Source organism: Podarcis gaigeae (assembly GCF_964106915.1).
Source record: "Podarcis gaigeae genome assembly, chromosome: 1".
In the NCBI taxonomy this organism is placed as follows: domain Eukaryota; kingdom Metazoa; phylum Chordata; class Lepidosauria; order Squamata; family Lacertidae; genus Podarcis; species Podarcis gaigeae.
In genome coordinates, this window is record NC_139678.1 from 84,471,651 (window position 1) to 84,492,464 (window position 20,814).

At 43.7% G+C, this 20,814-nt stretch overlaps 2 protein-coding genes and 1 long non-coding RNA gene across 12 annotated transcripts in view; 2 read left to right on the forward strand and 1 right to left on the reverse strand.

The window, feature by feature from the left end:
- Nucleotides 1–36: 36 nt before the first annotated feature.
- Nucleotides 37–17,375, forward strand: FNBP4 (formin binding protein 4). Of its 2 annotated transcripts, XM_083727163.1 has the most exons (17): nucleotides 37–324; nucleotides 4,078–4,170; nucleotides 5,636–5,772; nucleotides 6,029–6,212; nucleotides 6,542–6,689; nucleotides 6,764–6,893; nucleotides 7,488–7,829; nucleotides 8,692–8,890; nucleotides 9,448–9,572; nucleotides 10,534–10,638; nucleotides 11,216–11,349; nucleotides 12,319–12,494; nucleotides 13,139–13,458; nucleotides 14,004–14,148; nucleotides 14,240–14,496; nucleotides 14,999–15,156; nucleotides 16,025–17,375. In XM_083727163.1, exons 1-17 carry the CDS (start codon nucleotides 201–203, stop codon nucleotides 16,113–16,115), a joined length of 2,868 nt encoding a protein of 955 aa, XP_083583289.1. In that variant the 5' UTR covers nucleotides 37–200; the 3' UTR covers nucleotides 16,116–17,375. The 2 variants fall into 2 exon arrangements, with proteins under 2 accessions (XP_083583289.1, XP_083583290.1); XM_083727164.1 differs by lacking the exon at nucleotides 10,534–10,638 and having other exon boundaries at nucleotides 56–324.
- Nucleotides 16,552–18,769, reverse strand: LOC310839341. The gene is made up of 2 exons (XR_014561454.1): nucleotides 18,057–18,769; nucleotides 16,552–17,640 (listed from the first exon to the last, which is right to left on the reverse strand). It is a non-coding gene; the product is annotated as an uncharacterized lncRNA (long non-coding RNA).
- Nucleotides 18,770–19,451: 682 nt separating this feature from the next.
- Nucleotides 19,452–20,814, forward strand: part of AGBL2 (AGBL carboxypeptidase 2) — a 29,413-nt gene continuing 28,050 nt past the window's right edge. For 6 of the 9 annotated variants that reach the window (XM_083727048.1, XM_083727051.1, XM_083727052.1 and 3 more), the window contains exons 1-3: nucleotides 19,452–19,825; nucleotides 20,117–20,174; nucleotides 20,668–20,731. In XM_083727048.1, coding sequence (XP_083583174.1) covers nucleotides 20,148–20,174; nucleotides 20,668–20,731 — 91 coding nt within the window. In that variant the 5' untranslated portion in view covers nucleotides 19,452–19,825; nucleotides 20,117–20,147. The other 3 variants (XM_083727049.1, XM_083727055.1, XM_083727050.1) reach the window with 2 other exon arrangements.

A 20,814-nucleotide genomic window follows, 5' to 3' on the forward strand; every position in this document is an offset into this window, starting at 1 on the left:
CCCTCGCTCCGGGCCCTTGTCAGGGAAACCGGCGCAGGCCCCGCCCCGGCATCCCGACACCCTTTGCGCCCCGCCCCACCCTCGGCGGACAGGCAGGCCCAGGCGCCGCTCGCTTGTCTCCGCCTCGTCCGGCCTCTTCCCTCTGCCTTCTCCGGCGGCGTCTCCTTCGCGCGGGCGGAGTGAGGCTCGGAGCAGCTCCCATGGGGAAGAAGTCGCGGGCGGCGCCAGCGGGGCGCAGGCCTATCCTCCAGCTGTCGCCGCCTGGGCCTCGCGGAGGCCGGGAAGAAGCGGCACCGGGCGAGGGGGACTCGGCGTCGGAAGCGGGTGAGGGCGCAGGCAGGCAGGCCGCGCGGCCTAGGCGCTTGGCGGGGGGCTTCGTGTCCCTTCGGGGCTTCCGCTGAAAGAGATACCTGGTCTTGTGACGCTCAATGGGGCGCTTCCCCACCGCGAGAGCACAGGGGTTTTTTGTGGGGGGCGTTTAAGGGTTTGTTTATAAGGCCGCCTCTCAGCCCCCCTCCCACCTCCGGCGCCTTCGCCGCAGTAGTTTGGTCCCTGTGGTTGATCGTGTCACCCGGGTGTGTCCGGCTTCTGGCCCCGTTCCTTGCACTGGCGCATCGTTTCCACTATGTCAACACCATTATCCTAGTCCTCGTTGTTATCTTACGAGGTTCCCAAGGGCTCTTTCAAATTCATAATCTCGGTCGCCCTTCCCACTACTGGATGACCTGGGCCGTTGCTTTTGCCCATTTTGCAGACGGGAAGCCTGAGGCTGGGAGATCCTAACTTCTTCCAGGCCTCCTAGTCAGTTTGCCTGGGTTTGTTGGTACTCGCTGTGCTTCCTCACAGCCCGCCCCCCTTTCCCGGACTCTTGTTCTTCGATATGTTTAGCTTAATTCTATTGTCCCTTTAATCTAGTTAGCAAAAGCAGTGTAAAGAAATAAAGCTGAAATCCTGTGCGGGCTTACTTGGGAGTTAGCATCATTGAGCACAATGGAATTAAATTTCCAGGTAAATTCCAATAGGATTGTGCTGCCTTTCTAGTCATGACCCTCTCATTCTCCAAGGTGGTGATTGCTCTATTCTGTACACAAAATAGACGTATAGATGCTTCCTTTTTTTCTCTTGATCCAACCTGTGCCTGTGGGATTAGCCTACCGAACAGGAGACACAATGTTTCTGAGTTCCTGTTCAGTCTCTTGTTCTACCTAGACTACTTGGTTCCTGTGCAACTTTAGCTTGGGCTGATGCTGCCATTTCAATAGGGATTAGTGTAGTGCTCTTGTGCATATTCGTATAGCAGGTATATTGTGAGGAGTATTGGTGTATGATGGAGGAGGATGCTGACTCCATGTTACTCTACGACATTAGTGGGGAATCTTTGTTCCACAGGCTCAGTTAGGCCCACCAGATCCTTTCAGCCAAGCCACCCACCTGCCCTACATCTGCTGTCTATTACAGACAAGAGCTTGGATTAAAGGAGCTTTTTCTATGATATTCCTTGCAGAGGGCTGCCCAAGCACTGGCTATCAATGGATTGTCAGAGCTTGGGAAATTCTGTGCACAGGTTGTATACAATCAGCTGTCACGCATAGTGCTCCACAAGACTCAGTGATCAGCTAATCATCACTAAACCATGTAGGCAAAAATGGGTCATCTGATGTAATTGTGATGCCTGGTGATTGATAGGTAGACAGCCCCACCCACCTGTCAAACTTGGCCTGTGGGGTGGGTAGGAGAGAGAATGATCTGGACAGGTGACTGGATGCATTTTCTATTTGTGCTCTCCAGCAATCCTAGTACCAGTACTGTGTAGTATAGTATAGTTCATATTATGTACATCCCCTTATTCTTGGGTGTTCTCATTTTTATTTATGTAATATATATTGTATTTATATCTTGCCAGCTTCCCAGGTGGCATTCCAGCCAAGCACTAACCAGACCCAGATGTGCTTTAGTATGTTCCCTGTAGCTTCAGAATATGGATGTTGTAGGCATGTATAGAAACATCAGTGTATAATTAAATCTGCATCTTTTAGCTTATTTATTTATTTGTTAAAATTTCCATTGTTATGCACCCCATTGTTATTTAGACTGCAAGCTCTATTTGTTTCTGTTGGGGGTGTTGTTTTGTAAAGCACAATGTACACTGATTTGTGCGTGCATGTACACATTTATAAGTTTTCTTACCAACCCGTCACTAGAAACACCCATGGGTGGTTACAACAATATAATCATATAGTTATTAATACCAAGTAAAATGTTTATGGTTATAAAACATAGAACAGGAAACCCAACCAAAACAGTTTAGATTCACCATAAGAGGAGAGTGCCGCAAAACAATATACCTTTACTGTCAAAGCCTAGGTCACTGCCTCTCATTGGTTTTCCTGAGGTGGGAATTCCAAATGATTGTGTTGAGCTGAAAAGGCCTTGTAAATTCTTGCTGATTTATTTGCGGTAGCCTTTCTCTGATACTGATTTATTTATCAATCTGTAAGGGTATTGCCAGCCTAGCAGTTCGAAAGCATGTCAAAGTGCAAGTAGATAAATAGGTACTGCTCCGGCGGGAAGGTAAACGGTGTTTCCGTGTGCTGCCCTGGTTCGCCAGAAGTGGCTTGGTCATACTAGCACATGACCCGGAAGCTGTACGCCGGCTCCCTCAGCCAATAAAGCGAGATGAGCACCGCAACCCCAGAGTCGGTCACGACTGGACCTAATGGTCAGGGGTCCCTTTACTTTACCTTTTTTTAAGGGTATTTATAAACTAGTAACTCATAAGAAAAATGTCAAGTTGATTGTGTTACAGGCTATTCCCAGCTAATGGGGTCCAAGAGGAAGGACGTGCTGTTTTGTAGGGTGATGGTAAAGAGATGGATTAGAGATGAATAGAATCAGATGAGTGATTTTGTGCTGTAGTAGCACATTTAAGGTCAGGCACAATAATTAAAACACTGTGTGGAATTTGTCTCTTCTCACTTGCAACAGCACAGGAATTACCCAGGTGGAAGGTCTTAACACTCAGGCAACCACATTCTACATAGCGTTCAGTAACAATGATTACTCTAACTGAGGGCAAAGATTGTGCTTTCCCACAACAAAGTGTTATGACGCAAGTGCTATGAAAATCAGAGAAGGTGACTAGATGTCATGCAGCTGTTTATATATTGCACAGTAAAATGAATCTTCTGGCAAGATGCTAAGAAATTATTAGAATGGTGTAAAGAGGCCTTTACCAAAAATGATGTTATGATTGTAATTGGCCAAAACTGAAGATATAGTTAGTTTTGCTTTTTCTAGCAGCACGCTGCTGTCTCTAAAACTGATTAAAAACAATAAAAAGCTAATTAGCATAGGGGCTTGTGTCCTAAATAAAGAGTTTCCCTATATCTATATCTCATTCCAGTGTGTCTTAAGTATTTTTTCCCCTATCCCCTGGGATTGCTAGTTAAATATGTATGCTAATTAAATTATATAACGTTTTACTCTCTTTAAATGTTGCTTTTGTTCTTGTTATGGTAGAAGTTTTGCTATTTCCTCAAATTATGGCAAATTCTAATGATGTATTTATGTCATATGTTTCTGCTGTAGAACTGAATTTCTGAACTTGTGTTACCTTTGTTTTAGTTTATGTAATTTTGTATTTGATGCTTATTTTATCAATTTAATGCTGTTAGCCACTTTTAGGGGTTTGTTTTGAATTGAAAAATACAAGTGGAGACCCACAGCAACTAGTGTAATGCTTTATTCAGTTCAATAAACAAATTGCTGGTTTAAAGCTTTGTTGGGGGGAACTTTAATTGCTGGACCTGTGAGTTAAAAGTAGGTGTTCATTTTTGGAGCTTTTTTAATTCACAAATGTTATAGTAATAGAAAATTAAAAATAAAGTGTTAAGGATGGCCTTTCTAAGAATGGTTGTATTCAGGTGATCATATCTTAATTTAGTGAGCTGAGATATGAAGAGAGCTTTTGCCTACTCATGTGACCCTTTTTCTCCTCTCTTCATGGTATGAGCAAACCAAGAGGGCATCAACTATAGTTTCCAGTTTCATCTGTTTCTTTGCATTTGATTTTTCCAGACGAATTTGAAGTGACTGAAGAGGCTCCAAGGACAGCCCCAAACCCGCCTCAAGCTAGCATGCCTCTTGGGCCTGTAGCTGTCAAACCAACAGGTACCACCTTTCTCAATTTCCCTTTTAGTACTAACTTAATCTGCAGTTGCAAACGTCAAGTTATTGGTATACAGTGGATATGTACCAATCTTAAGAACAATGTGAAAGCAACAAACAAATCCTTGTGAGAGAAGGATGCTGTCATGGACTGGCTGGATGCAGAGGAGTAGTCAGAGGCACCAGCTGGGGAACCCCCAAGGGAAGAAGGCCCAGAGCCTTCTTGGTGGTGGGACGATGATGAGTGGTCCGAGTGAGAAGAGGGAGCAGACTGAGAGGAGGAGGTGTCAGAAGATGAAGAGGCAGCAGGGTTTAGTGAGCAAGAAGAGGCTGTGGCAGAGCGCAGTTCAGACTCAGATAGAAGAGGAGGGGGACCAGGAGATAGAGATGAGGCAGGCTGCTGAAGAATGCAGGCAGTTTCCCCCACCTGCTGTAAGTAGCTCCCTTGCCCCTTGGTCTCCCAGAACATGCAGAGAAATTAAGAGAGCAGAGCAACGAGAGACAAGATGATGAAGCTTTAGGCTGCTGGGGAAGGAAGGGTGGGGGAAACCTTAGAGAGCGGTGGGAAGACAGATCCTCAATCCTTGGAACTGCTTCATTGGGGCAAGACCTACTGGGAAGGATAGCTGTGGCCACCAGGACTGAATTGTTTTGTTTCTTTGAATAGAGTTGACTTCACTGACATCATTTGCTATATTCACTCACATCATTTGCTGTATTGTTTTATTGTTGACCTCTGCCTGACTCCAGCTCCTGACAGATGCCTTTAGTGTTGTTTATTAACAGACGTTTTGTCTTGTGTTTTACCGTAGAAATATCAGGGGTACTTTACTGTGGCTTGTTGCTCATTTTTAGAGGGGGCTGATTGGATTTAGAGATTATAGAAGGTTGTAAACATTAAGAATTTTGGTCTTAATGTCATCTTTAATATGAAAAAAAAACACCTCAGTCTATTTATGTTTGACTGAACTCGTCATTTCAGGACTATGGGACTACTGCCTACTTTTTCAGATTTTTCCATGCAACCATTCCTTGAAAATTAGGGCAGATGAGCTGTTTATTCTTACAGGAAAAACCTGGAAAGCATCTTTCCAGTGTTTATTTCACATACTAGTGATAAAGCAAAGACAACAGGACTGTCTTTTGTGGATAAAAAAAGAATTTTGACATTAGTGCAAGGCACTCTGATGTCGCTGACATAATTTATTCTGTGCAGTGAGGTGAGGCTTGGGAAAGCAACATTAGTGCCAGTGTCTGGAAGACTGGTTGTATCCAACGTTGCTGTTTCAGTAGCACAGCTGACTTCCACTTGCACAATGAAACTTTCTCCTCCTATCCCCTGCACCCCCCTGGACATCCTCAAAAACTGGAGGACTCTCTGGAGCAAATTTTCAGGGCTTCTTGGCCTTTTGGCTAAGATCAAGTGTAGCTTATCTCAGTTATGGTCAACATTGACTTTCTGTTCTAGGTGGCTTATGTTTACTTGGCGCTTATGAAGACAGTGATGAAGAAGACAGTGAGATGTCTGAGAAACCAGTGCAGTCTACAGATGCAAATGGCAATAATTCAACAGACATTGACAGTACCCTTGCCAACTTCCTAGCGGTTAGTAGGAATTGTGTTTTGGTTCATTAAATAATTAATCCTGTTGCTTCAACTTGGGTAGAACATACAGATATTCACAGCAATACATAACAGTTTCTATGAAAAGGTGTACAACCTTAGACTGATGGATAGATGTTTTAAATCTTTGATGTATGGGTTGAGCAATTTCTCTTTCTTCGTTATTACCAAATATTTAAATGCTCTTAATCTTTTGAGTCAAATGATGTCCTGTTTTATCTTACTTGTATTTTTAAAGGAAATAGATGCAATTACAGCACCTTCACAGCCTGCTGAGAACACTGTTCCCTCCACTGCTCCACCTCCAACTCCTCCACGCCCAGAACCCAAGGAGTCTGCTTCCAGTCTAGTTTTGGCAACTGCAAATGGAACAGACCAGGTGGCTGAGTGGCAATATGACACTCAGTGCTCCCTGTCAGGAGGTGAGCTCCATGTAATAGCTTGTGCTACTACACAAGCTTGTATACTAGAGGCATTGCAAGGGTTGATAACCCATGAATTACCATGTCTTTTCTAACTGAAAGCAATTTGGTTGTGGTGTGAAGATGAAAGTTGGGAGCCTTTTTTGGCTAATCTGCCGAGGTCTGTGACTTCAAAGGATTATTAAAGGCAGCTGATGAATGTTGGGTGGAATAACAATTGAGAATGATGAGAGAGGATATAATTGCAATCTTCTCTAGGTATATAGAGCAAATCTGAGGATACTCAGATTGGAGAGGATGCTCACTGAAGTCTTGCTTTCTTCCTATAGTTGGAGTGGAGATGGGGGACTGGCAAGAAGTTTGGGATGAAAACACAGGCTGCTATTATTACTGGAATACTCAGACTAATGAGGTTACCTGGGAGCTGCCCCAATACCTTGCAACACAAGTTCAGGGCATCCAGCATTACCAGCCCAGGTAAGAATGGCACAGAAGAGGAGAGTGAATTGGTACTTTTTTAGTTTCCCTTGCTGAATTTGCTTTTCTCTTAGTTCTGTGACAGATGCTGAAGAAAACTGCCAAGTGGTTGCAGACCTAAGCTCCCAGGGAAAAGGTGGTGGTGCTACAGCTGCCAGCAGTGCTGGACGTAGGGCAACTCTTGTGAAGCGAGAATTGAAGAAGGTTAGTATTTGCCTGACTGGCTTAAAATAGTTGTTTTTTAATGGAAATTTAAGAGAAGAAAAAACAGCAACCCCACTTTTCTCTATTATATTTGTTTTGCACTGTGTAGGCATCTGATTTATTTTTCCAGATGGCAAGAATGAACTGCATGCACTTTAGAGCAAGAACTCCCGTGCAGAGCATGTTCACCGCATAAGTCATATTATCAGGGTTTTATAAATAAATTATAGACATATCTGTCTTGTTGCATATGGATAATTCAAGAGAGTCATAAAAGGATGGGAGGGATTGGATAGCTCAGTGGAAGAGCACAGCGTTTACATGTATAAGTTCCTCGATTAGTTTCTGGCATTTCTGTTTAAAAGGATTTCAATTACTAAGTCTGGAAAATAGGACTTTTATGCTCTGAGCAATTTTCATCATTTTGTTGGAAGCCCTGATTCCAGGGCCTTTGTTAAATGCTGGGCGCACACACTAGCAAACTTTGCAGAATGAGAACTAGAAACTTGTTTTTCTTTAAGTAGGTTATTCATGTTCTCTGTGACTGATTGCAGGAAGCTAATGATTTGGTGCAAAATCATATTGCCTTCACAGGAAGTGAATGAAGGTATTCAGGCCCTTTCAAGTAATGAAGAAGAGAAAAAGGGAGTGGCTGCATCACTGCTGGCTCCACTACTTCCTGAGGTGGTGAAGGAGGAAGAGGAGCGCTGGAGGCGGAAGGTTATCTGTAAGGAGGAGGTGGATCCATTGGTGGAAGATGATGTGGCACCAGAGCAAGTAGCAACTGTTGCTGATCAGCAGCTGGAAGGCAGCCGAGATATTGGGGAAGACCCTTCTCAGGAGGACCTGTGTAGTGTGGTGCAATCAGGGGAGAGTGCAGAGGAGGAAGAGGAGCAGGATACTCTTGAGCTAGAGATGGTATTGGAGAGGAAGAAGGTAAGTCATTTGCAGTGAAGTTGTGGGAACTTTTCTATGAGCCATTTGTCTCTCTCTGCTGTCTATTTGATAAATGGTCCACCACTGAAACTTCACTGAGGGTTATGCATGATTTTTTTAAACAAATCACTGAATTGATGCAGAAATTTTGAGAACAGCAGAGGGCAAGTCAAGTTGTTTCCTTCATTCCTCGTTATGTTGCAAACAACAGTCATTAGCTGTCTCAAGGGGGTGTTGCTTTTTCTAGTCACAAAGTACTGTACTGTGGTTTGAGTAGTGTAACTCTTTGAGAAGACTTTTTTAAATATTGTGTCCCTTCCCCCCTTTCCAAGGTTGTGGCTGGCCTGCCATTGGTCTTTAATTTTGATTGATCAATTTCAGTTATATACCACCTTTCTGCCAAAGTATTCAAAGAGGTTTATAGCTTTAAAATACTTAAACAAATGAATTATATAAAATGTAAAGTTGGTCCTGTTGTGGAGAGTGCACAGCTCAACTTGAGTAGGCCCTGATCCTATCTTTGCTTGCCTGCCTCCTCAACTTGATTCTTCCTTTTCAATATATGACGGTTTAAGAAGGGTGCACAAGTAGCAATCCTGCATCTGAAACCTCTTAAAACTATACAAGCAGCCTGAGTTTGTCTCTAATCAGGTGCAGGCGGAACCTTCGCATTTAACAGGATAACTTCATGGAAAAGATAAATGTCTTATTTTTCTGCAGTGTTGAAGCCTACTGCCTCTGAAGTAATCTCTGTCCAGAGAAGCTGTACTAGGGGAGAATGGACATGTAGACAAATGTAGAGGAATAGGAAGAGAAACAAATAAGTTGTTCCCCAGCACTGAAGTAATGTTTTGCCTTATAGGCAGAGCTACGTGCTTTAGAAGAAGGTGATGGGAGTATTTCGGGTTCCAGTCCACTTTCTGATGGAAGTCAGTCAGAGTTAGCACGACGGTTGCTACCCAAGCAAGGAAAATGGAAGCTCTTTGGGGTTGCCAGCCCAGAATCCACCAGCCGAGGGTCTAGCAAGACAGGTCAAGAGAGTCCTGAACCTGGACAAGCAGGTAAGAGTCTCCTGCTTAGGATCCTTTTTGGTTCTTCAGTTATATCTAGTGCTACTAAGGAGGGAAACTATTGGTGGAATTTAGCATTGCACTATTATGAACATTCTGTCTGTGCAACCATTTCAGCATATCAGATGGAACAATCCCTCCTCTCCTCCCCCTGTGTGCTGTTTGGCACGTTCTCCAGACCTCCACCCCTGAGCCAATTTGAAAGGACAGGGGACGGGGGGAAACTTCTGCTGATGGGCTCCTTAGGTGAATCTCACCCTTAAGTTTTTAAAGTGGGTATTAGGTGTGTCTCCCCAAGATTGAGGTAGGAAGATACTGGTCACGCCAATAATTCCAATCCAGTGTCTGAAATGGTCTCTTGTGTTAAAGAAAAACATAATACAACATAGTAGGTTGAAAAGGCAGGATTCTCCTCCCCACCCTTCCCCTAGTAAGTTGCCTATCATTCTTCTTACCTATGCCAGTCCATTGTAAAAGGGAAGATATACTGGGCACTAAATGGGGAATGACTTACAAACACTCCCCACCCCCTCTTGTTTTCTGTTCAGCGGTGAAAGAAGAACCAGAAGTGGCTGAGCAGAACTCGGACAATGAGCCAGACACAGAGGAATTGCAAGACAAAGTGAAAACACAAGGGACTTTCAAAGCAGAAGATGAGGAGCAGGACTTAAAGGTATGCGGGTTTATGGTTCTGCTGCGAAACCTAAGCAATATTACTTGAGGCAGTTCACACATTTCCAAATGTCTTCAAATTGAGTTGGCTTTTTTCTCCTTTCTACTTTCTTTTCTTCAGTCAGTTGAAATTGCCACACAGGTATCAGTCCTTTTCATGGCATGATTAGGTGCTGCTATACTGATTGGAGATACCTAAAGTATGCAATTGATTATTGACTGTCTGGAATCTGAGCACACAATGAATGTGTACACATGAAGTTTGTAGTTCAACTCAGTTTGAAACTGCCACCCTTCTTGTGGGTTATATTGGCCTTTAGATCCCTATCAGTACTTAACCTTGGCTAGGAGACTTCAAAGCTGTGTAGCTTTATTGTGCAGAGTAGTTTTGAAATTCTTCTAGGTTATTATTCTGTAGGGGTGCTTCTGATACTGCTTTTTAGTGACGTGTGTCAGGTATTAGTAGCAAATAATGTATTTCTTGATGGGAATTAGGAAGGTGTGGCACTTAAATGCAGTTGTTAATGTCTGTCAGAAATACTTAATTGGAAATAACATTCAGCCATTATGTTCTTTGTGTGTTCCCTATACCTATTATCCCTGTATTAAGTGTTGCTGTTTAGAAGATGTTGGCACTGGGAAATGGGACAGTCTCTTCTTGTGTGAGAATAAATTGAAAATAGTTGCATTAGCCATATGGATTATCCATGTGTAACACTCGAGTTAAAAGTAGAGAAAATATTAGATAGCCTCAACGTATTCCTGCGAAATGGCTGCTAATGCTGTGGGCAGAGCATACTTTCAGAATTTGGCACAATTTTTTGCCAATTGTAAGTTACTGGTCAGATCACACCTCTTTTTGTTAAAACAGATGGTGTCTTGTACACTTCAGCATTGCAATTGCCTTGTGCATTGTGACTAGCACAAAATTATTGACCCCTTGCTTGCTTTACTTCTGGCAGTTTCAGATTGGAGAGCTGGCCAACATGTTGATAAGCAAGCTGGAGTTCTTGGGCATCAGTAGACAATCCATCTCTAACTTCCACATGCTACTGTTGCAGACTGAGGTAACGAAAGTTTACCTTTTATTGAAAATTAACCATAGGGAGCCAAACAACTGGCAGCATTGCAGTGTGATAGGAATCTAGGAAGTTTTAAGTATTATGGCATGGATAACAGGCTTCCTCTCCCTCGTTCCTTCTCGCTCCCTCCCACTTGGCCCTCAAGCAGAATGCTTTAGTCCAGTAACGTATCTGAGGTTTTCTTGATCTATATGTAGTTCTCATCATGTTCTCTGTCATTAGTGCTGACTCTTGTATTAGTGCTACTAACATTGGGTGAGATTCATCTAACCAGTCTGATTTTTCCTTGTGCAACTGGGCTTCCCAGCCCTCTCCCTTGCATGCCCCCTGTGCCCTCCAAAATTGGCACAGGGGGGTCAGTAGAACCCACAGAACAGCATACATTGGGATAGGAGAGGAAGAGATGGTTCTGTCTGGCAAGCTGTCATGTGTGTGCAAACACAACAACTGACGTTGAATTCCACCCACTGTGTAGAACTGCAAAGTTAAGTGGAAAATGATGTACATGAGACCAATTGTCTCTACAGGTTTTTCATTATTTTTCCTTGCCTGCTTGGTATAGACCCGTATTGCAGACTGGCGGGAAGGAGCTCTCCAAGGAAACTACCTCAAACGCAAATTGCAAGATGCAGCTGAACAGCTAAAACAGTATGAAATAAACGCCGCCCCTAAAGGCTGGTCCTGCCACTGGGACAGGTACGCACTCTTCTCCCCTTTTCACCTTTCACCTTTGACATCTCAGACATGATTTGTGACCATCACCACCTGCCGACGTGCCGTCATCTGTCTGGAGACTGAGAGCAGCTGCACTTAGCGGTGCTGAGCGGGCAGAGAGCCTCTGGCACATACAGAGTTTCAGCCAGCCACAAAAATTGGAGAAATATAAAGTCTGTGTTAAGTGTGTTGAAATGGATTTGATTCCGCGATTGGACAGAGCTGGTGTTTACTCTTGAGTGTAAATGCGCTAAGGAGGGCGGGCTTGGGGGGTCGCGCATGCGAGAGCTCTGTGCACATTGCAGGATCTCAGGAACTCCGCTCCCAAGTAACGCCTGTGTCCTTATGGAAAGCTCCCTCACTGAGGATCTCAACGAAGAACAAGATAACTGTCTCCTGCCAGCAGGTCAGACCAAACTATTTCTTCTTATATTTGCCTTTCTTGATTCTTTTTGTTTATTTGAAATCTTTGCTCTTTTGTTTTTCAGCTCCCAGATCCTCTCCCTCTCAGTAGCAATTCACTATGTCTGACACCAAGAGTATCATAAATGTGACTGCAGCAGTCCATGGGGGAGCAGCCATCTTTCATAAATTGGGCTGTTTCTCTTTTTGCTATTCTGGAAGGAAATGAATCCTGAGACTACCTAAAAAGTCTATTTCCTAATGCATCCTTGAACCTTTAATTGCACACCAGCCACAAGCTGCTTCTATAACCCTCTACTTTTAGAGTGGAGGGTCAGGGCTGTGATCACAGAGCCAGCAGCGCAAACAGTTTGGAGTAAGCCCATCTTGCAAATCCTTCCTCAAAGCTGTTTGTTGCCTTTGTGAACAGCAGTCCTACTGTAAGAGGTTCTTCCTGTGAGAGCACTCCGCTGTCGCGGGAGAGGACTATATCATTGTGTCAGTGCAGGGGCGAGAGCATAAAACCTTGTTTTCTTTCTTGTGATTTAGGGATCATAGACGCTATTTCTATGTTAACGAACAATCAGGCGAATCCCAATGGGAGTTCCCAGATGGGGAGGAGGAAGAGGAGGGGCAAATCGTAGAGAATAAAATGGAAGCTCTTCCTAAACAAGGACTAAAGGAGAAAATGGAGTCTGGTGCAGAATCGTCTGATAATACTACAGGTACTGGACCTTGAGGGTTTGCTAAAAGAAAGTTAACCCAGTTTGGAATAATGTTTTTAAGAAGGTAGGCTCCTTGTTATTACTTCTTGTAAGTATATTCAATGACCAAAGGCAGTTGCTCAGAAATCCTTTTTTGTATTGCAGTATTCAGCCAGGTGGAGATGAATTGAAATTAGTGCATTACTTGCAAAACAGTTTTCTGTACTAGGATGGGGAACCTGCTGGCCTCCAGGTGTTGAGTGCCCATCAGCCACAGCTAACAAGCCCTGTGGTCCTGTGTTAGGGCCTGTGGTCCTGTGTTTAGCAATATCCATAGTGCCACAATTTCCTCACTCTCATCTTTACCCACCTTTAGAGATATCACTGCCAATTGTTATGCATGTGGTTCATATAGCATACCCGCTATGCCATATTGACATGGGAAGTATAATTTCTTTCTGCTTGTATTGTTTTTCCAATTTGGTTTTTAAAATTGGGGGCTGGTTAGTGGGATCATTATAATACTTTCCCAATGAAGTTTTTCTTCTCTGAAAAGAAGCAGCATAACAGTGGAAGGAAAGTTGTAAGATGGGTGGATAGTTCTTGCAGGTATGGGGTAATTTAAAAAACCTACATGATGTTCTTTCATTTTTTTTCATTTTTAGGGTCTCTTCTTAAAGAGCCTCTTTCTAGTCAAAATGCAGCTACCTCTCTTGTGCCTCTCAGTCCATTTTGGACTGTGCTCCAGCCCTCTGTCCCTGTACTTCAGCCCCCTTTACCTTTGGAAATGCCACCACCGCCACCACCCCCTCCAGAGTCACCCCCTCCCCCACCCCCACCGCCGCCCCCACCCCCACCAGGGGAAGATGGGGAAATACAGGAAGTAGAGATGGAGGATGATGGAGATGAGGAACCACCAGCACCAGGAACAGAGGAAGATGCTGTACTGAAACCTCTTCTCCGACCAGCAGTTGCCAACAGCCAAGTAAGTTAGTGCATATGGACCCTCTAGCCGTTCTATAAAAGCTAGTATCAGGCGTGGATTGACCTGTGAATGTGGCCACAGCTTTGACCTGTGAATCTTCTGCATTCTTGCATTTTATATTGTAAAACCGTCTTGCCCTCTTTGCCGCCTGTAGCATAAACTTTCTACTACAATCTTCTATAGCAGTCAGTAAATGAAAAGTAGTTTGTTTCTGCCATTCAAGTTTTGTGCCTTGTAAAACGTGTGTCAGAAAACGGATTTGTGTGACCCATATACAATATGGAAATACATGCTGTGATAGTGATGTTGCAAAGTGAGAAGCCAACAGAATGATTTCAGATAGAGTAAATGAATGTTGCTTTTTCACAAGAACTAAAATTGCCCATCAGATAATCTGCAGTGATTTGATTTTTTAGTGTAAAAACTCCTACACATCCAAGACAATTTCCCTGAAACAACATGGAATTTTATAAGACATGCATGTTCCAAAAATGTACAGAGACCATTTAAAAGAACCAAACTAATTGACATCTGTCTGCTTCCAGGCCAACTCTGAGGCCAACGTATCTGCACCTCTCTCCACTAAATCTCTTAAGAGAAAAGCTTCTGAAATCAGTGCTGGACTGGTGCAACGAGCAGCAACCATTGGAAGCTGTCCAGTGCTTTACGGGCAGTCAGTCATAGGTGTTGGTGAGTAACATCCACATCCTTCTGCTTAGCTGCTTGATATCCCTGGAAAAGTTTGGAAATAATTCTCATTTCCCCCACTTTGTGTATACAGGCCCTCAGACCCCAGGGGTGAGTTTGCAACAGAGTTTCCTTGGAGTAACGCAGCCGGCACTCATGAACTATTCTGAGTGTAGTGTGCCTGTTGGTCTTTCTGCCAGCACCACACAGCCAGTTCCTACACAAGGAGCCGCTCCTGCCACTAGCACTACAGAACAGCTGTCGCCGCCTCCACCACCTCCTCCACTGTCCCCACCGCCACCCAAAACACTACCTCCAGAGAAGTCAAAGAAGCTTAGGAGAGCTGGCAAGGTGAGTACTTAAATTTGTACTTCCTGTCGTTGTACATGCCAGAAATTGGACAAGCTTCATATAGGTTGAAATGTGTATTATTTTACTCTGCTAGACTTTAGAACTGATACATCTTGTATGACAGTAGGTCCGGAATGAGCAACTTGGCAGCTTCAAAACTGGAAGCTGTTGGGATTTTAGAAACACATTACAGAAGGAGGTGCTCTTTTTAGGTCTTTGAGTCCACCAACTCCCCTGAGGCCTAATCACCTTAGAGATACCAAGCTGGTTCTGTTTGTTTTCTTGTTTGGGGGCCATTGTGGCTTTTGTGCTGGGATGTGTGCTCTGCTAGCCAGAACACTTTTTATGATCTACTCTAATGTGAGATTAAGCAAAAAGAATGGGTAAAATCATTGTTTTCCTTCCTGTCTTGCCTACCTTATCCCTAATGAGAGTGAGAATGAAGAGTTCACGGAGGCCTAATTCTACTCATCAGGGTAACATGCTAAATATTTCCCCGCAGAGAAAAAAAACCAAGACGAAGATGCCCTCTCTTGTAAAGAAGTGGCAGAGCATTCAGCGGGAACTGGATGAGGAAGAAAACTCCAGCTCAAGTGATGAGGATCGGGACGTGATCTCACAGAAGAGAATTGAGGAATGGAAACAGCAGCAGTTAATCAGGTATGAGAGAGACAGCAAGATACGGTCTGATAGCACCCCTCTCCTTGCATCGCCCAGTGTGATTTGCTTTAGGTAAATTAGTGCAGTGTGAACTGTCAGCCCATGGTTGCTGGTTTAAGTGACTTGTGCCACTGCAGGATTTAGGTTGGTCTAATTGTAGCTGTTCTTTTTTTAAAGGAAGATTGGAGAGTCTTGTCATGTTTTCAGGGGCATTGGAAAAAATTGAAGATGGGGAATGTAATACATGCAGAACAGAAGTGGATATGGGAGTTTCAGTAGACAAGCTTGTAGGCCTAATTTCCAGAAGTCACAGCACAACCTTGGGGGAAACCTTGTATGTGAGGCAGAAGAGAAAGAAATGTTATGTACTTGCAGCATTCGTTTAAAGAGTTAGTTTCCTCTTGCATATGAAGTGATTTATTAATTCTGTGACATTCCTTATATACAGAATGGATTTAATGTGCTATATCATACTATGTATTGATATAATAGTGAATGTGGGTGGTACGTAACACATCCCATCATTGCAAGGATTTATGTTTGCACAACAGAACTCCCCTCTTCCTCCCCCCCTGTGCGTGCTAAATCTGTTCTATGGTTCACTTCACCCTCCAGAAAGATTTGGGGAGGACAGGAACAGGGGAGGAGAGTAGGAAACATTTCCATTGTACAAGCATAAATCTTTGCACTGGCAGGACACGCTAGTTGGATACATGCTTTGTAAGTAGGTATTGTGTAAACATGAAAGCAGGTTCTTTGGGGGATCGGTTGCCTTCACAAATGGGCACAGTCTGGAAAATATCAGAAATCTTGATTTCTTTAGTTCTCCCATTGCTGACTGACAATCCTAATGTTTTGTTCTTCACAGTGGTATGGCAGAGAGAAATGCAAATTTTGAGGCTTTGCCTGATGACTGGCGATCTCGACTCAAGAGGCGGAAAGCTACTTCAAGCACATGAGTCAACTTTGTTGTTATTTTGTTTTTTAACCACACATGTACAGTTCAGAAACTTTTACTGTTGGATAAATGTAACTTTTTGAGGATACATATTTTTCAGTTGAACGACCTGACAGAGAAATTGCGTGGACTTGTGAATCCTTTTAGAGGTGTATTTGGCAAATAGGCTTATGAAATAATGAATAGGCTTGACCACTCCTGTCTTAAACTCCTCCTAATCCCAGTTCACACAAAGGTGGAATACCATTATGTCCAGTTCCTGGGTAGAGCTGGTACCAGAATTTATTAATGCACTTTGTGGAGTTGGAAATGGAACCTGCCGTTTTGACTCTTCCTTGCTAAGCCCAAAAGTGTTCTTCCACTTCCTGGAAATATTTCTACAAGATGATGACCATTTGCAATTGGGTGTTACAGAACATGCAAATTAAAGATGCACATTCTTTTCACAACAGACACAGTTCTGCATGATTTGAACCCCTTGTTCCATTCCTAATGTTTGCCAGCACCTTGGTTTTGGTAGCATTGCTCTTCTTGCTAGATTTCATAGAATCAGTTCTTGTTTCTGTCCTAGAACCTGTATCAGACTAGCTATTTTTCCTGTAATGTTACCCTAGAATATACTTTTGGTGCTGTAACATGCTAATAGTTTCATTGGTGTGGCTATAGTGAGGTGGGACAGAAAGCAATTTTCAGCCTCCTCCACTGAGCACTTGAGCACTGACTGGTGGGTTGTTCCTAATGCCTTCATTGGTGGGCAAAGAGAGGTAGGGGTAGCTGGCTCAGCACTTAAGTCAGCACGAGCCAGTTAGCAGCTGTGTGCCTGCACATTGCTGTATCAGCTGCTCCTGTCTCTGAATGCTCACTGGTGAAAGCATGGGGTGGATATGTTCTCCCTTGCTCACTATCCAGCACTGTTCCCCATCTCAGTAGCTGCTGCTTGGTGGGTGTGTACTAGAAGCCATTAGCAGTGAGGAGAGGGAAAATTAGCATTTCTCTGTTACTCAGTTCTGAGCCCCACTTGTCAGGTTCCAGCAAAATTAGGGTCTTTGTCTACATTTAAAGCCAGGCTGAATATTTATCCAACCTGTCAATGTATTGCGTCTTTTCCCTTGTTTACTTTTTAAAAAATGGAATCAAGTGGTATTGATTTTCTGTAAATGAAAGAAAAGGCAGTTTATGGTTGAACGCTGTTTGTATTTCTCCAGTTTCTGGCTTTGTAAATTTGTACATATACATTAATAAAATCACTTTTTATACTTCAGAACCTTCCTTATTTTTCTTTGACTCTATTGGCAGTATTAATTGTAAAGTTCAATGACTTATGCTTGGGAATGTGATGTTTTATACCACAGAGGTAGTTGGGGAGTAGTTGATACCAAAAACATGCTACTGCTCTGCTCAGTAAAACCATAGAATTATAGAAATTATATTCCCTGCTTCCAATAATATTTTTGAAAGGGAGGGCAGTAGTAAACAGAAGCTATACAGAGGGATTTAAAGTTATCTGATGGAAGACTTTTTGGAGGCTTGTTTTGGTTACTTTTATCCTTAAATAGTGCCTCTCATCACTGACTGAAGAAAAAGAAATCTGATCTTATTGGTTTCCTAGAAAAACATGCTTCCTGAAAATCTAGCTAAACAATACTTAGTTTTTACATATGCCTAAACTTAGTATAGTCTAAACTTACAGACAGTCCTGTAAGGTAGATTAATGTTAACCCCATTTTTCAGATTGAGAGCTGAGGCTGAAAGAGAGTGGCTTGTCTAAGGTCCATCATTTCTAGAGCTTCCACTAGCTTTTGTTGGCAGGAAAGTAGGAACTGGAGGACAGTGGCATACCAAGTAACTGACTCCCCATTCCCTGGATCCCATCTCTTCCTATTTTTCCACTTAAAACTGTAGTTATGATAGCATGGTGCTTAACTGTTGTGATTTTAATCACTTAAAGTATTTTCCTCTTTTAACGAAAAGCATAGTGTACAAGTATACAAAGAAATTGATTTAAAATTTCTACTACTATTGTCATCTAACAACTAATTTCTTACAAGTTCATTTTTTAAAGGAAGGAAATAAACTTTTCCCTAGATGCTAACCCATAGGAAGAAAGAACTACCAAGGTTTTGTCAAAAAGTCCTAACTTTTTCGTTCATGCTGTCCGAATGCTCTTTTCTGTAATACAGCAGTTCAAACCTGGATGATTCTGTCTCATGGGAAGGTAGTCTTTTTACAATTAGAAATACAATCTAACCATAATTACTGCTCCTCACTTTAATCTACACTCTGCTGGAAGTTTCCATAATTGCAGGGTAATTACAAGTGAAATGTAAATAAACAGCACTCAGAATAAAATTACAGTGTTTAAATATTTCCTGCATCTATTTTTAAATGATTCTCTGCAAATTTCCTTTTTATGTAGCTTAGTAATTGCCTTTATTTTGCTCAGTGCATGGGTGTATCCAAGTGTGGACAGGGAAGCAGTCCCTCCCCCCCCCCCCACAATCAGTAAAAAAACCAGCTTCTCTCCCGTGGGTGTTTTTGTTGAGATTCCTGCATTGCAGGGGGTTGAACTAGATGACCGTCTAGGTCCATTCCAAATCTGCAGTTCTAGTGTTTCTATCCGGAGTGGAGTCTTCAAGGCAGTAGTATGGTGCCTTGTACACCTTGCAACCAAACATATTGATCTACTTTCCACTGGACTACAGCAGCGAAGTCTTGTCGTCTGGGCAGACCAGGACCTCCATACACACTGCCCAGGCTTCCTTCCCCCGGGGGGAAAGTCACTTCGGTGCTGCTAAGGCTTTGATTCTCTAACGGTATGACTTCATCCCCAGCAATGCACACCATTGCATTGGAGCCAGCTCCTAGGGGCTGAGGGTCCCTTCAGGCCCCGCAATAAAATATTTGAGGGGGCCAGCTCCCCCCACAAAAAAGTTGATGGGCATTGCCATTCAAATGGTGTGTGTGTGCTATTGTGATTGATTATGTGGAGCGGGGCTTAACTATCCCCCCATATATTATTATAATTAAATAAATTAAATTAAATTAATATACTGCTCTATATCCGGAGGTCTCAGGTATTCAAGTTGACACACCTGCTCCATTGTGTCTCGAGACAAACAGATGCCCCCCACCCTCCAAAATGGCCCCAGCCTACCCCGGACTGAGACATAAGACTGTGAAACGACAATGTTCGGACAGAAGCAAGAGGTCCCTCCCCACCTGCACGAAAAAAGCCCCAAACCCCACCAGGCGAGAAGCTATCCTAGTTCAAGCAATGGCTTGTACCGCTGCCACTCGCACTGACGGACCAATGAACGGCTAGTCCCACCCCCATCCTGTCTAGTTCTGGCGTGGCTGGTAACTAGGATACTCTGCCCCCCACTCCTCTGAGTAGTGGTAGCTAAGAGGGGAAGAAGGCGGCCGGGGCGGGGGGAGCGCTCCTGAGAGCACTGAGGGGCGGGCAGGGGGCGGGCACGAGAGTCACATATCTGGTCCTGCCACTCCCTGCCCCCCGTCCCGAGATTGGGCGAATGTTATTGGCTCAGCCCGCGTGCGAGCGAGCGGCCTCCAGTCGACGGTTATGAAAAGCAGGCGCGCGCGCCGGTCCCGTGTGCGTCTGCGGGCGTTTTGTTGTGAGTGACCAAAGCAGTGTCGCCATAGAAGCCTTTCAGCTTCGTATGGGTCGGCGGAAAGGGTTGCCAGGCGCTTGAGGTAGAATAACTTTCTTTTGGCCTGAGTCAGAGGAAGCGCAGGTCACCTTTTTAAAAGCCTGCTTTGAAGCCTCTTCTTCCGTATCTTTCATTTATCCATAATATCCCCGTCCCTTTGTCACAATTAACCTTCTCTCTCACACACACACAACGCCACACCGACTTCGCGGGGAATCTCATGGGTGGAGACTGGCAGAATAATCAGCCTTTGCTGTTCTTGCCAAGTGGAAGACGAGGCTACTTCATATAGGCTTTCTTTTCTTATTAACGCCTTTTCTCCGCTTCTCTGCAGGAGGCATCATCAGATAGTTGTGCTGAATGACATGTGTCCGGCAGATCCAGCATCTGAGGTCAGTACAAAAGTCAGTCCAAAAATGTACGGGGCTAGATGGGGTCAGTCACCTCCTGGTTCTCAACTGGTTTTAAGTACTGGTGGGATGCTAGAAAATCTTTCAGATCTCTTCAGCGGAGATTAGAATGATACGCTTTGATTGTGTTTGGTTCGTTTTGAGATACTGCGCACTCAGAGAATTTATTCTTTATCTCAGCATTGTAACTTACAGGGTAGCTTAGTGGTTAGAGAGTGTCGGACTAGGACCTGTGAGATCAGGGTTCGAATCCCAACTCAGCCATGCAACTTGCTGAGTGAGCTTGGGCCAGGCACTTTCTCAGCCTAAACCTCAAAGGTTGTGAGGATAAAATGGGAGAGGTGAGAACCATGTGTGCTGCCTCGAGCTCCTTGGAGGAAAGGTGGGATGTAAATGTAGTAAATAAATAGCAATGGATGCCGTGGTTTTGGTAAATGAGGCTCATTGTGCTCATTCCTCATTTTCCCTTCCTTAGCAGTTTAGAGAGCCATATGAAAGGTTCATACATCAGCATCTTCAATACTATGGCTATTTCAAAGGTAAGAATCTGATCCCAATCTGGGATTGGGTCCCATACAGATCGGTTTGTTTTATTTTATCTACCATTATCAGGCTCTGTAAC

What these genes read in the sequence shown, in the direction of transcription:
- FNBP4 (XM_083727163.1), top strand. Translation starts at nt 201, where the DNA reads ATGGGGAAGAAGTCGCGGGCGGCGCCAGCGGGGCGCAGGCCTATCCTC. An exon ending in GCAGTCAGTCATAGGTGTTG is followed by an intron (nt 14,149 to 14,239) that starts GTGAGTAACATC and finishes TTGTGTATACAG; the next exon opens with GCCCTCAGACCCCAGGGGTG. An exon ending in AAACAGCAGCAGTTAATCAG is followed by an intron (nt 15,157 to 16,024) that starts GTATGAGAGAGA and finishes TGTTCTTCACAG; the next exon opens with TGGTATGGCAGAGAGAAATG.